A 14221-nucleotide genomic window follows, 5' to 3' on the forward strand; every position below is an offset into this window, starting at 1 on the left:
AAACCACAACAGTGTTTAATCTCCAATCACAGCATTCAAATTCTATGGGGAATTTTCTAAAAACATACAAAAATAGTTTTTTTAAACCTGAACTACTGCATAAAAAGCACACATGCAAACACAAAGGGTCCAAATCTCAAATTTCCACCTATCCCACTTTAAACACACTAACCCCTTTGCTTCTTTTGCAGTTGTCTCTTTGACTTCATCTTCCGAGCTCTCCTCAGCAGCAGAAGTGCTGTGTGGCTGTCAGTAAAGCCCCTGCAGATGGCAAGGAAAGAAAAGACAAATAGAAAGTGCCGTTCTGCCATTTACTAACAACACACAGTTGCAGCAAGCAGTGAGGAGGAGATGATGATTTACCATTCTTCTAGAATCTTTTCTGATCTTTCAGAGAGACCACTAAGCGCTGAGGTGGAAGTAGGAGATGTGTTTCTGGAATCATAAAGAAATTATTGTCCTTAAAAACATAACTTGAGATGCAGAAATTCACAACAGGACTACACATATTTAAATCTTTCGGGATTGAATTATGGCTGATCTTTAAGTCAAGGTTGTCCTGTATTTTTTCCTGCATGGCTGCTAATATTATTATGCTCAGTGGACGTGCAATAAAGATGTGCAAAATGGAAACCCATTTCATTTAAGGAAAAAGGGAGCTAAACTGGGCGAGTAGGGCTAGTGGTGATTGAAGATTGTGTTTGTGTGTCCAAACACAATCTTTATTGGGGCCAAAAACACATTTTCAGTGCACTCTGATGGTGGCATGCTCCACAGCTGTGGTCTTTAGTAGCAACTGTTCTCTCAGATGCCTTGGGATCTTACAGTAAAAACATGCATTAAACATTTGATTGTTTAAAAGTCTCAGTCCTCTAAAAGTTCATTTAAAAAAGGAAAAGCACACTCCTGCTCCAGCTCTTGAACTGAAGCTTGATCAAACTCTTAAACTGAAAACTGTTGTCTGGTCTGTAGCAAAAGATGCACCTGTCATCCACATAACTGTAACCAACATAACAAGCATGCTGGAAGTGGAGCAGTGCTGCTTTGTTTTCCTTTCCATTTCATTTTTTTCCTCAATGGAAGCCATTGAATTTTATGATTTGTATGCCACCAAGTAAAAAAGTAAACGAAAACAAATATTACCACTTTATAGATTACCAGTGACATCAGCTGAACATCATAGAGAGGAGAACTGAACAGTCATTCAGTGAACCTGCTTATTTGAGTGTTTTGCTAGCTGAATATGTGGATACATTTTGTGGATCACAACCATAACAAAAATATAAATGTGATTTAGTGTGTGTGTCATCCTCCTTTATATCCAGAAAGTGGAATTTCAACATCTGTATCATCATTTTTTCTATGCTATACTAAAATCTTATGACATTAAAATCTTGCATTATTAGGACCAGTTTGATTATTGTTCCTTGCATTTTTAATATCAGATTTATATTTTGCTATCCATGAAACACTTAAACACATACTTCAGGTTGTCTGTATTTTGTTCCAAGAGCAAACGCCATATCATGAGCTTCATATGTGAAAAAGTAAACCCAGTTAAAATCTCTAACTTCTAAGATACATCCGACTCTTTAATGTGCTTAGCAAAGATTGTATTTTTCTACTTGGAGTTGCATTAACGAAAAATATTAATGTCACAAATCAACACTGTTTGCTATATGTCCTATTATGAAAATTATTTATCTTCTTTTTCCCTATATAACTTTGTACAATAATTATGAAAATCTATATAAAGCTTAAAATAAACAGCTTTTTCAAATGCTGTGGCTGTGGGTTGTTGTACCTGTTAGAACCGTCCACATGTTCCCCAGCCATCCAGGCGTGCTTTGGTAGGGGGAGTATGTCCTGGGAGGGATCAAGACAGGGCCCAGGAGGCTGAAATACATATATCAATTAATGACAGGCCTAAGTTACTTTTCTTTTTTTTTGTTACCTTGAAATGTTACCAAAACACACTTGTTGTAGTTTTCCTAATGAATTACCAGAATACACATAAAACATCTGGGATACCAGTGTGTGTTTTTATTTCTGTTATTCTGCATCACAGACATTAAATCGGAGCGGCTTTGCTTTTTCAGTTTCTAAATGTTTCATTATTATACTGTTCATCAAACTCAAAGCTGGTTGGAGATAAAACCACGCTGAACAAAGGCAGGATTTTAGCTTTAGACTGTGACACTTGGAGTTTATGCAAAATTGATTTGGTTGCAGTTTTTTAAAAAATTGAATGTGTTTTTCAGGCTGGAAAAACTAATGTAGCTTTCTCCTGTATTTATGAACTTGAGCACACTCAAAAATCCTAGGAAAAAAATAGACATAGATTACTAGTGGAAAACTTCAACTGACATCTGTGTACTTAAAGGACCTGTAACAAAGGTAAAATTGTGCATGCTTTCATTATAGTTACAAAAATCTGAGCAGTCTGTTGTGGCATACTAATTAATTTTTCATGGAATAACACTACAGTTATCTGTAACTCTTGGGGGAAGTGATTACATTCTACACTATTATATCCAGTGACACTTAACTCAGGGGCCTATTTTTGTTGTAGGTATGTGGCTGACCGAGTGAACGGTTCACAATCATGGAATTCTCATATTTAAGTCAAAGTAACAGCTTAATTACTCTCCAGATTCTATTTTCTCTTGGTTAAAGTGCTAAATTGTTCATCCCCTGCCTTTGATCTGTGCCTCAGTGTCAACATATTGAGGCTGACCACGCTAGCAGCTGCACCACATCAGCTTGCTTAAACTGGCTACCATGATGTACAGCGCTGAGCACGCTCCAAAGAAAAGATCCAACAAGAGGTAAATGAAGAAAAAAAACAGGACGACAGTCCAGCCAGCATGAAAAATGACATCTGCTGGTGCTGTGCAACTTTCAGCCCTCCAGGAAATAATCCTGTTTTTCCAAGTGAATAAATTTAGAGATCAATAAGGGAGGGTGAGACAATTCCTGGAGGGGAGGTAGACAAGCAAGAAAATAACTCCAACACTGACATAACACAAGATGGTAAATCCCAAAATTCACAATTTGCATAGCAGGTTTCAAAGTATTAGAGAATATCATGTCAGGACTACCAGGTTTTAAGAATATCAAACTTTACCTTCGTAGATAATTGCTGCTCTGACACAAGTTGGTGTCTGGGAGACGAGTCCTGAGAAAGCATCAGTGTGCAGTGTTCCTCCAAAGCTGCCTTTATGAAAATGAAAAATACTTGAATTTCTGGACGGCAATGACAAACAAACCACAAATAAAGTGTCTTTGGAGTGAAGTATACAGTACTATATTTATGTGTTACATTTATGTGTTAGCCTCTGTGCAGGTTTTTTGGTCTGATGGGGTGCGAGATGGGGAACAACTGCCGAATCGTGAAAGTGAAGAACATACAGGCTTGTGCAGATACCTCATCAAAGACAAATTCATCTATGTCCACCTCCTCAAAGGTGTCATCCTCTCCAACACTGGGGCATGTCACAGCAGCAAGAGCAGATGTGAGCCTCCTCCTCAGAGAGTAGCCCCTCCAGAATGCCTGGAGGTACCCAGAAAAAGAAATGGTAGTTGCTCAATGAATCATGGAGCAAACGTAAATATTGCATGTTATCCCATTAGGAAGATAAAACATGTTAACCCCTCTTTTAATTGCTGAGTGTTCTGCTGTCTGAACTCTGTGTGACTCCAGGCTGCTCTGAGACAAATAGAGCTCCAGTGCGCCTCTAAATCCTGCAATTCCCAATGGGCAGAGGGGGGGGGCACACTTCACTTCAAGTTGAGCCGCACAGGAATTTTAGAACTCTTACTACCGCACGTCTTTGGAATCTGATTAATCACTCTATACCCCCCTGACATGCACAAAACACACACTTACACTTACACAGTGCTGTAGTGCACGGTACACGGCAACTCCCAGCCTCTACCTAGCCCTCAAGGAGTCATCAAACACTTTGTGTGTTGAAAAGGGATTTGAGAGGGGTGATGAGTAGCATGTTTTTCAGAAGAGCAGCTTACACCTCTGTGCAGAGGATTAGCCGAATAAGCCTCAAGAACGTATGAGGCCTGAAGTTCAGTTTTTAAGGATGAAAATTGGCATTTTCAGATATCCACAAAGAGGAAGTGACTTCAGGCACACTTTCTACATGCAGAAGTAAGATCCTTAATTACACAATAAAAGGTTAATGTGAGCAGTTTCTTCTCAACGCATAATCTTAAGCTATGACAAACTCTGATGGGGTTTTTTCCTACTCTTTTTTATCAAATTTTTATAAACTCACTAATTAATGAACCCAAAATAGAACAAATCAACTATTTGCTATCTGTGATATTCAGCAGTTTCTGCTATCCTCTAGGAGCAACAGCCGATCTTTCAGGGATTTTAGTGTAGCCAGGCTACGTTCAAAGCAAATGCAAAGCATCAAGCAATGCATCTGGGCTACACACATAAATCTCAGGCCACAAGAAGGAACCTAAAAGCTTTTGCTACCAAAAATCCTCTGCCTTTGAATTCTGCAACTGCGAAATGAAAATAGACGTCATAGCCACAGTGGCCCAGTGGATAGATGGATATAAATCTCAACAACAATACCCTCAAGGTGCTTAATACTGTAAGCTAAAAATCCTAAAATAATAAAGAGAAAATTGCGAACAATAAGACAACCGCCTATGAGCAAGCATTTGGCGACAGTGGGAAAAAAAACTTTAACAGGAAGAAACCTCCAGCAGAACCAAGCGCATGGAGGGGCAGCCATCTGCTGTCACAAGTTGTGGGTGTGGGGAGGAACACAGGACAAAGGACGCAGAGAGAGACAGAGTTTAACAATAACTAATGATTAAATGCAGAGAGGTGTGTAAACACATAGTGAGTGAAAAAAGGTGAATGAAAAAGAAAGTGCACCTTGGGAAGCCCCCAGCAGCCTAGGCCTATTGCAGCATAAAAATGGAGGATTTAGTACTACAACATTTCCAATTCAAAAAAGAAAGATTTAAGCCTAATTTTCAAAGTAGCGAGGGTGTCTATCTCCTACTTCCAAATGGTAGCTGGTTCCACAGAAGGCGGGCCTGGACGCTGAAGGCTCTGCCTCCTGTTTTACTTTAAAACATCCTAGGTAAGCAAGCCAGCAGTCTCAGAGCAAAGTGCTCTGTTGGGGTGATATGGTGCTATGAGGTCTATTACAAGTAAACAGTTTGACTGACTGAATTCATATGAACTCGCCTGGATAACCGTTCTAAGTTGTTACCCAGAAATCTTCAGAGGGAAATTGTTCTAGGACGCTACAAATGCTACAAGCTACAAATGTTTTACCTGGATGACAGTTGCCGCACAGTGTTTGCCAGCAGTGCTCCTATTAATATAGAAAAGTCTTGACTCTGGCTTTCCTCCATCTCCTCCTCTTTCTCCTCCTTTCTCTGTGATGGGGGGAGCATTAATGTTCCCACATATCTGCTTGTATTTCCTCCAACATTGCTGAATCACAACTGCTGCTGTGCTGCTCAAAAAAGAACACACACACACACACAGGCATTTAAATACACACAAAGTGAGGGATATATTGCACATGATATCATAGCACCTTCATCTTTCAAAACATGAATTTATATGTGAGCAGACATCTGGAGAGCAGTACTCTGGAGAGTTTAAGCCTGTCTAAAGCCACCCTTCAAATCAAAGATGTATTGTCCTCCCGAAGATAGCACAGTGTTAATGATAAAGCTACGTGTTAAAATGAATAAAATCTTCAACGTCTTCTGGTGTAAATCAAGTAGAGGAGGCTCCAATGATGACAAATGCTTTGCAGCAGAAACTAATAAAAGGCTGAGCTCTGTTAAAAGAATTACATAAAAACAGAGTGTTTGCTTTAAGTCGGCAGCATCCAGTTGTATACCACGAATGAATTTGGAGGTTTTCATCGCATGCATTTTTATCAGCTGATCTTTCATCGAATACAAAGGTTTTATTAGAGTGAATATACAAACATGCACACGAGTGACTCAGATAAAAGCAGAGAGTGAATTACTTTTTGAGGTTTAAGTCTTGATGGCTGGAGACAGATGCTTTTTCATCACTGAAGAAGGTCGCTGGACCCTGTTTTGGGCCAAATGTGTCATAGTGACTCTCTGTAGCTGGAGTCTCATCAAAATTCCAATAGCTGCATCTCATGATGTCTCTATTTGGAAAGACTGGTGGTAATTTGTTAGTGGACTCTATATCTCGGCAATCCATAAGCTCTTCACCAATGACACTATCCAGTGTTTTCTCAGGCGCTGTTTGACTTGCAGCCCAGTGTTCATCAGTCACAGTGGTCTCACCATATTCATGGGCAAATCTCTGGTCCTCAGCCAGCTTCAGAGTCATACTGAAGTGCCGGCAGAAGCTTTGCACATCATTAAAGGGAAATGCAAGTCTGCTGTAAACAAACACATACAAAAATATTTCACGTTACATTATTAACTGGCAATACAGACCAGTTTTGACAACAGGGCAATAGTCCTAATCAATGCAAATACCTGACCTGACCTGACCTACATAACTGATTTTATTTTTGCACATATATTTTTATCGCTGCCCATTTCATTTCTGCATTTCAAGTACACCTTACTCTGCATATATCTTATTTATCATGATTACTGTTCGCCTTTCTTTTAGTACCGATGAAGGAAGGAACCCCAGTTTCATTGTACAACACAAAGTATGACTGTGCAATGGCAATAAAGTGAATGACATTAAAGTTAATCTTAGTCCACATGGTTCCCAATCAAATTTATTTAATAGGTTTACTGTAAGCAGTAATTGTAGCATATTGTTCTGAGCTCAGGAGAAGCAGTTATCCACTTTTAGGGTTGTCTGTGAAGGTTCTCAGTCATCCAGGTCATCGTAGTCAAAGGAGCTTGCAAAGAAAAGCTTCTCATCCGAGAAGCTTCTTCAGAAGCAGAACTGAAGAAGCTTCTCGGATGAGAGGTGAAACGTCTTCAAGTAACTTAAAGAAGTCCAGACGCTTTTCTTTGCAAGCTCCTTTGACCACTTTTAGGGTTGTTTAATGCAAGAATGAGATTCTTTAAATATGTCTTCTCTATGTCCTGTGAGGTGAACTCCGTGGAGAGGATTGCTCTGATACTGTAAAAGCAGATAAGCTATAACTTTGACTTTTATGCAGGTCAGATTTAATTATACTGGTGATAAGAAGAAAATTGTTCTGTTTCCAGAATAGATTCACATACATTCTAATCACAATGAGGATTATACTACTAGTCTATAACCAAAACTCTCAAAGAAAGATTTATTTAACCCTTGTATGGTGTTCGGGTCTGTGAGACCCGTGTTCAGTTTTTTTCAAAAGAAAAATTAAACAATCAATTATTTTTTCACGTGTAAATGTGTTGTGTCTTTCCACTCACTCCACTTGATTATAACTGATTTATTTATAACATTTTATATAAAAGAAAAACGAGAAGCACATTAATTCATAAATGTGATCTAACAAAGGGAAAGGGAAAAAATTAACCATGTTTGCTGTTCATATGTCTTGTAATTGGGATGAAGTAAACATCTGTTGAGTAATTTAACATAAAATTGTTTGATAGTGTTAATTTGGAAAGCCAAAACTCTAGCGGGTCCACCAGACCCATGAACACTGGCTGAGTAACAAAAATACGAACACCACACAAGGGTTAAAAACACACAGTGATCGGTGGTGTTAGAAAATTAAATCATTCAAAAAGGATCAAAGCCATTCCATTTTGAGTTAAATATCACATATATATCCATTTTTAGCTCTTATTCTTGGCCAGCCTGTGATAGGTGTGGTCAGTGTGTCCTTATATTTATGTGAGGGTAGGGGTGGTGAGGGGGCGAGAGAGAAAGAGCTGTCTGCCTGCTCTGTGTGTGCCCTAATACCATATAATGTCTCTTTCATTGAGGGGATAAACTGACAACAAAGCTACCTCAATGGAAACTTAATTAATCTATTAGCTATGCTCCGCTCCTTGTCTTAAACCCCGAGGGGCCAGAGACGCTCGGCCAGTCTGGAAGGCCAGTAGCCACAAGTAGTGCAACTCCTTCTCTACAAAGACCTCGCTCTTCACTCTCAGTGGGATAAGAAAGAGAAGAGTCAGAAGGTCTTAAAGGATTGTGACACCAGTGACCCTCCCTCCCTCTACCTGCTGGTTCACTCCAGGGTCACCATAACACGGGTAAAAGAAAGCTTCAGTATACAATGTTCATGACAGGAAAATGAAAAGTTATTCGCTGATTAATACTCGCCTGTGAACATATCCAACCATGTATGTAGATGCTAAAAGCTCTCAGTGGTTATTTGTCTTCTGACTTGCAATACAGGAAATTTAGAGATATTTGGTGTTGCTTTATCACATGGGTGTCCCCAGGAGGCCACTCAACAAAAAACTGAGGTCAAGAGCTGTAAGAAATTCCTGAGCCAGCAGCAAACCCTATACTAGTTATATTATAGAGGCGTTTACTGTCCTTTTGAAAATTCAATTTGTGTCTGTCGCAACTGTCAGACAACTATGAACAGAACATAGAAGACCTCACAGCTCCAGAAATGATATGTATACTTAACACAACAAAAGTCTTGTGTAACTGTTTCACTTCTATGTTCACTTTTTCTACATTGTGGGTGAAAAATGTGGTTTGGTGATAACAATAAAATTGATAAAAACAGAGAGAAAATCCCAACAATCAGACGACCCCTAAGAGCAAGCACTAGGCAACAGTGGGGATGAAAACCTCCGGCAGGGCCAACTATCTCACATGACTGGCTGGGGTGAGTGGTGGGAGAAAGGATAAAAGATATAATGCTAAAATGTTGATGAAAACAAACACAAAAAAACATATAGGTTGCTGTAGTTGCTTCTGCTGTTCACACTACCCTTTGCAAGATGCTCAGGGCACATTTAGCTAATGCTAAAATGAGGCTTCAGCAATCTGAAATGGACTAATACTGGTGTATTCTTCAAAGCTTTGGCTTTTTGCCTTAGCAGTTTTTCTTTACCATACTGTGTGATGGTACCACAAACAGAAGGCACAATGAGTGGAAAGTACTCATTTCATTTGTTTAACTCAGACTGCTCACACACTAGCTTTAGCAAAACTCTATAACCCATCTTTTTCCACATAACATAGAAACATAATTTTTGATTCACTTCTTTTACATTACAACCACATAAGGAGCAATTCAAACCTAAAAAATACTAAGTGCCATAGAACACAGTGGAAAAAGTGGGGAGATTGCGGTAGTAGATGGGTTTATTGGTCTTTTTCCCACCACATCCACAAAATGTTTTGATTTAATGGCATACAGGACTGGATTGTAAGGCATGCTCATTTATGGGTGAAACAGAGGCACTTTGGTAGAATCCCTACACCTTGTAAAAGAGAGTAATAGCCCTAATACGCCACAGTACCTCACCTTACAGTCACCAGTTGACTGGCGTGTGGCACTCTTCTCAACTCCCCTAAAAACTCAGTCTGACACAAGGTCAGGCCAGGGGTTAAATGGCTGTGTTGGCTCTTGCAAAGCCCCCAAAATGGCTCATTGTCCAGAGGCCAGAAGGGTAGAGGGCACTCAGTGAGGGGCGAAGCAAGGGGAGGGCCACGCTAACCTCCCCCAAGCCATAGGAGTCCTCGATGTGACCCATACAAGAAGCCGCCACCGCGTTTCATCTTTTGTACTGTGTAATTTGAAAAGGTCAGGAAGATAAGCAGAAAGTTGACCACTGTTTTAAGTGCTGGTGGTCCTCCTTGTATAGGAGTGTCAATATGTGCAGAGGCCAGTGACATTGAAGGACTTGTGAAAATAGATGGACGTTGTCTTTAGGCTCACTACGCCCTATGTATCAGACATAACAAGAGGATAGCTAACATTCCTCACTGCTTGATGGCGGTATCTCTGACAGGTTCAGCAGTACACGACAAAAAAAGTGTAATATAACCTCTGGTGCATTGGTTTTGGGTTATTTTTGTTGTTTTGCCCTGTTCTTTATTATTCCCTTTTACTATTTGATTCTTCTTTTCTTTTCAACCTGTTCTCGGTTTGACCTCATGCCTTCATCCTATCTCTTTATATCTTAAGTACTCTCAGTCAAACATAACTTGATTTTTATGCATACAGTAGAAGAGACGAGAATTCTGCAGTACAGTATTCGTTTTCTATTACCATAACCAATTTTTTTTTATTATTTGAAGCTGAACATTTCGCACCTCTTCCCCATGATCTGCTTTCAAGCTTCTTCAGAAATCTGCAGCTTACCTGCAATATTTTAGTTTACAAATACAGATCATATAAGATGAGTGTGAGTATGAAATCTGACAATATGGAAATTGTGTAAACTGAGTTCACAATAAGCACTTGTATCTGCAGATTGTTTTCTCTTCCACAATGTGGATAACTTAAGAAAGTGTTAGCAGTAACTTCTGGGGTCAAACACACATCCTACCACCGGCAAAACCTGCAGTTATCCACACTAAACACATAGCACACTGCAAGCACATTGACACAGGCAGCCTGTCTCTTACCTGTGCTCCCTGCTGTGATGCTGCTGTAAATTCTGAGTCTGCTGAAGCTGAGCCTGGCAGAAAGTTAGGAAGCAGTCTGAGGCCGAGCTGACCTGCTGAACAGCTGGAGGCAAGAAAAAGGAATCTGTCTCCTGGCTATCAATGACTCTAAGGCCAGGCACTGATTTCTGTAGTGTGGATCTGAAAAGGAAAGTAAAATCAGCAAAACCTGAGCTGTGCAGAAGTGATTTTACTAATATTTTTAAATGCATTATTTATACCATTTTACAGTTTTTCTCAGTTGCTTTGGTGCATTTCTCACAACAGAATTAAACTTTGCACAATAGTTAGTTCAACCTCCACAACATGTAGTTGTTTTGGCACAACCTTGTGGCGGTGTCCAAAGGCAAATGCCTTTGGACATGAAGCAGTTGAGTAAGTACAAATATCTAAAGAATGGTCACTTTTGACTTGCTATTCATCACTATCTCCTTGCTTTTATCATGAATGTCACAATTATTTATACTTGTACCGGCTTAATAGTCATTGTCCTTACAACTAATAGTCTTCATTTCATTGCTTGTGTCAGTGCACTCAAAATTGTTGAACATCTTGTCAAACAATTTGTACACCCATTTTGAAAACCCTATTTTTAAGGAGTTTCCATGAAAATCTCCATAAATTACTTTTCTCAGGTGAACCTTATCTCACACTAATGTGTGAGATAAGGTGGTGTGTGTTACTCTTACTTGCAACCAATGAAAAGCCTCTTCTACCCAGTCACAGGTGACGAGTGAAGGAGCTCCGTCACCAGTATGTACAGGTAAAACATGTTTGCATATGTACCTCTGTTTACTGTAAAAGTTTAGGCCATGTACTGCACTTACATTTATGCATGTTACTGTAATCCTATTTACAATTCAAACTGTACAATCTGTTGTGCCAAATGCACCATTACAGACTTTTTCATTCTCATCCTTTGTATAGCGTATCCTGGAATTGGAAGCCAGGGAACCCCTGCACACGTTTGTATATCTTGACGAAGCGGGATTCAATCTCGCAAAAGGCAGATGGCGTGGACGAAATCACATTGGAGAAAGAGCCACCATTGATGTCCCAGGCCAATGAGGAGGAAATATTACAATGTGTGCAGCAATCTCAGAAAATGTCGTCCACACCCATATTCCTCGTATTGGTGCATACAATACACAACACCTGTTGGCTTTTCTGGACGCTCTTTATAGGGACCTAATCCCACAAAATGAAAGGGATGATCCTGGTGACAATCGGACAATGTATGTAGCGGTTTGGGATAATGTTAGCTTCCATCACTCTGCTGTAGTCAGGCAGTGGTTTGCAGCACACGACAGGATGCTTATGGAGTTTCTTCCTCCTTACACTCCATTCCTAAATCCAATTGAGGAGTTTTTCTCTTCCTGGAGGTGGAAGGTATATGACAGGCATCCACATACCCAAATGACCCTGCTAGCAGCTATGGATGCAGCTTGTGATGACATCACAGCAGAGTCCTGCAGAGGGTGGATTCAACACTCCAGAAGATACTTTCCCCGATGCGTCGATAGAGCTGACATTCGCTGTGATGTTGATGCAAATATGTGGGCAGACAGACGGGAGCGTCTAGATATCAATGATTGATATGCAGCAGTGTCTGTTTTTCAGGGTTTTGTTTCATAACTACTGCAGTAAGGTTTACTGTCTAAGTGAGTTTATGTTTGCTGTAAAATGTTTGATTTGCTGTATTTCCCCAGTTGCACAATGCTGTGAACAGTTTCAATTAAATATTATCAAGAGTGCATATGAAGTGTCTTGATTTTCCTTTACAATTTATGGTTTTCAACATGCCATGGATGCTGTCCAGACTTGACATGTCATTGGGGAGCACCTACAAAGAAATCCGTCACAATGAGAACATGTTCAAACCATTTGATTTTGTGACCAAAGGTGCTGGTGTAATGACTTGTAATTGTGACAGCCCTGACACTTTGATATAAGTACTTGCTTTTGATGAATATATTATCTGTTTTGATTAAGGGACTTGCTTTTGAAGCATTGACTACTTATTTTGAACAACTGACTTTTCTTTTTGATGAAGTGACTCACTTTTGCAAGTTATCCACCATGTTTTGCAGTTTGCACTAATTGTTTTGAGAAGAGCCTTAGTAGTGGTGCAGAGATCAATTCTGTTGTGAGAAATGCACCAAAGCAACTGAGAAAAACTGTAACTGCTACTGGTATTATGTATATCTGTATTTTTGTATGAACTCATTACCTCTGCATTAAAGGCAAACAGCTTGGTGATTTTTTTAAAGTTTATAATAAACAACACTATTAACAGGTAACAAAGACAATGAGGGCAACTTGAACGGAACTCAGGTTGAGGTTGCACAGAGGTGTCAGGGCTATGAAACAGGACACTTATTTTACTCAACAGATTTTGTAGATCACAAAATAGTTTTGCCAAATAGACGTAGTTTAATTTGAGTTCTATATTTGTTTCCAGTTATTTACTTACTAATACGACTCATAACTGTCAAATTACAATCACTGCCTGACTAAGAAAATAATATTCACAGCCAACAGAAAGCTTCTCTAAAGCTGGCAGAACCATTCTCTGTTTAGACCGTAGTGTTTTGAGGAAACCGTTTAACTTTCCTCTCACAGTATATGTTGTTTTGTACACAGTACATTTTGTTCTCTGAACTAATTAAAGGACCATATGTACAGTGATTTAGTCATCCCCTGGTATTATTGGTTGTCTGAGTCTACAATCTGAACCTGTTTGAACTCATTACTATCAATCTAGTGCCATTTTCTAAAAGTGTAGTTACACAGCCACTTTGGATAGAAATCCTTTCCAAAGTGCATATGTTAGGTAGTGTGAGCATTCAGCTGGAGGAGCGCCCTGAATGGCTGTGATACAGGGGGAGAGGTAACCACTGCCCGAGGCTAAGGATGTGCAAGCAGAGGAATCTCAAATATCTGCCAGAGAAACAGACTAAGAGCATCTACTAGTGGAGCACTGGCCAAATGTGGTCTCTGTGCAGTGGGAAAATGTGGAGCTGGAAACTCTACAGGGCACTAGGGAACAGCAACAATAAAATTTGCAAAAATAAAAGCCTTTGGGCTGCGAAGTCAGTTTTTAAAACATTAAGAACTGGGTTTTCTAAAATCGATTCCCAGAGTACTGTATGCTCTTAAATCTGTCCCACGACTTCACCAGAGAGAACAAAACATGTGTTGAGGTCATTTACTGCTTCAGATGCATTCATAAATGGTTTATATGAAAATGTCTTTCTTTATAATGTGAAGTACTTTACATGTACTTATATATTCACAATAGATAGATAGATAGATAGATAGATAGATAGATAGATAGATAGATAGATAGATAGATAGATAGATAGATAGATAGATAGATAGATAGATAGATAGATAGATAGATAGATAGATAGATAGATAGATAGATAGATAGATAGATAGATAGATAGATAGATAGATAGATAGATAGATAGATAGATAGATAGATAGATAGATAGATTTGATGTGGATCACTGGGTCTCTCAAACACAGATTAGAATTGGATTCCAACCCTAAATAGGATGCCTGACTCGCTGTCTTTAAATGAAGCTCCAAACCCGAATTAGACAAAATTGGATAAATAGCAGCAACTTATTA

General features: G+C 39.4%; 1 protein-coding gene across 2 annotated transcripts in view; it reads right to left on the reverse strand.

The window, feature by feature from the left end:
- lrriq1 (leucine-rich repeats and IQ motif containing 1) overlaps positions 1 to 14221 on the reverse strand; it is a 41307-nt gene that overhangs the window by 15047 nt on the left and 12039 nt on the right. The window contains exons 15-23 of one of the 2 annotated variants that reach the window (XM_080868921.1): positions 10547 to 10726; positions 6325 to 6422; positions 6033 to 6195; positions 5321 to 5504; positions 3428 to 3553; positions 3128 to 3217; positions 1805 to 1896; positions 364 to 435; positions 173 to 261 (exon numbers count right to left, since the gene is read on the reverse strand). In XM_080868921.1, coding sequence (XP_080725047.1) covers positions 173 to 261; positions 364 to 435; positions 1805 to 1896; positions 3128 to 3217; positions 3428 to 3553; positions 5321 to 5504; positions 6033 to 6195; positions 6325 to 6422; positions 10547 to 10726 — 1094 coding nt within the window. Of the gene's footprint in view, positions 1 to 172; positions 262 to 363; positions 436 to 1804; positions 1897 to 3127; positions 3218 to 3427; positions 3554 to 5320; positions 5505 to 6032; positions 6423 to 10546; positions 10727 to 14221 lie in introns of both variants that reach the window. The other variant, XM_080868922.1, reaches the window with a different exon arrangement.

Source organism: Rhamphochromis sp. 'chilingali' (genome assembly GCF_963969265.1).
Source record: "Rhamphochromis sp. 'chilingali' genome assembly, chromosome: 2".
NCBI lineage: Eukaryota > Metazoa > Chordata > Actinopteri > Cichliformes > Cichlidae > Rhamphochromis > Rhamphochromis sp. 'chilingali'.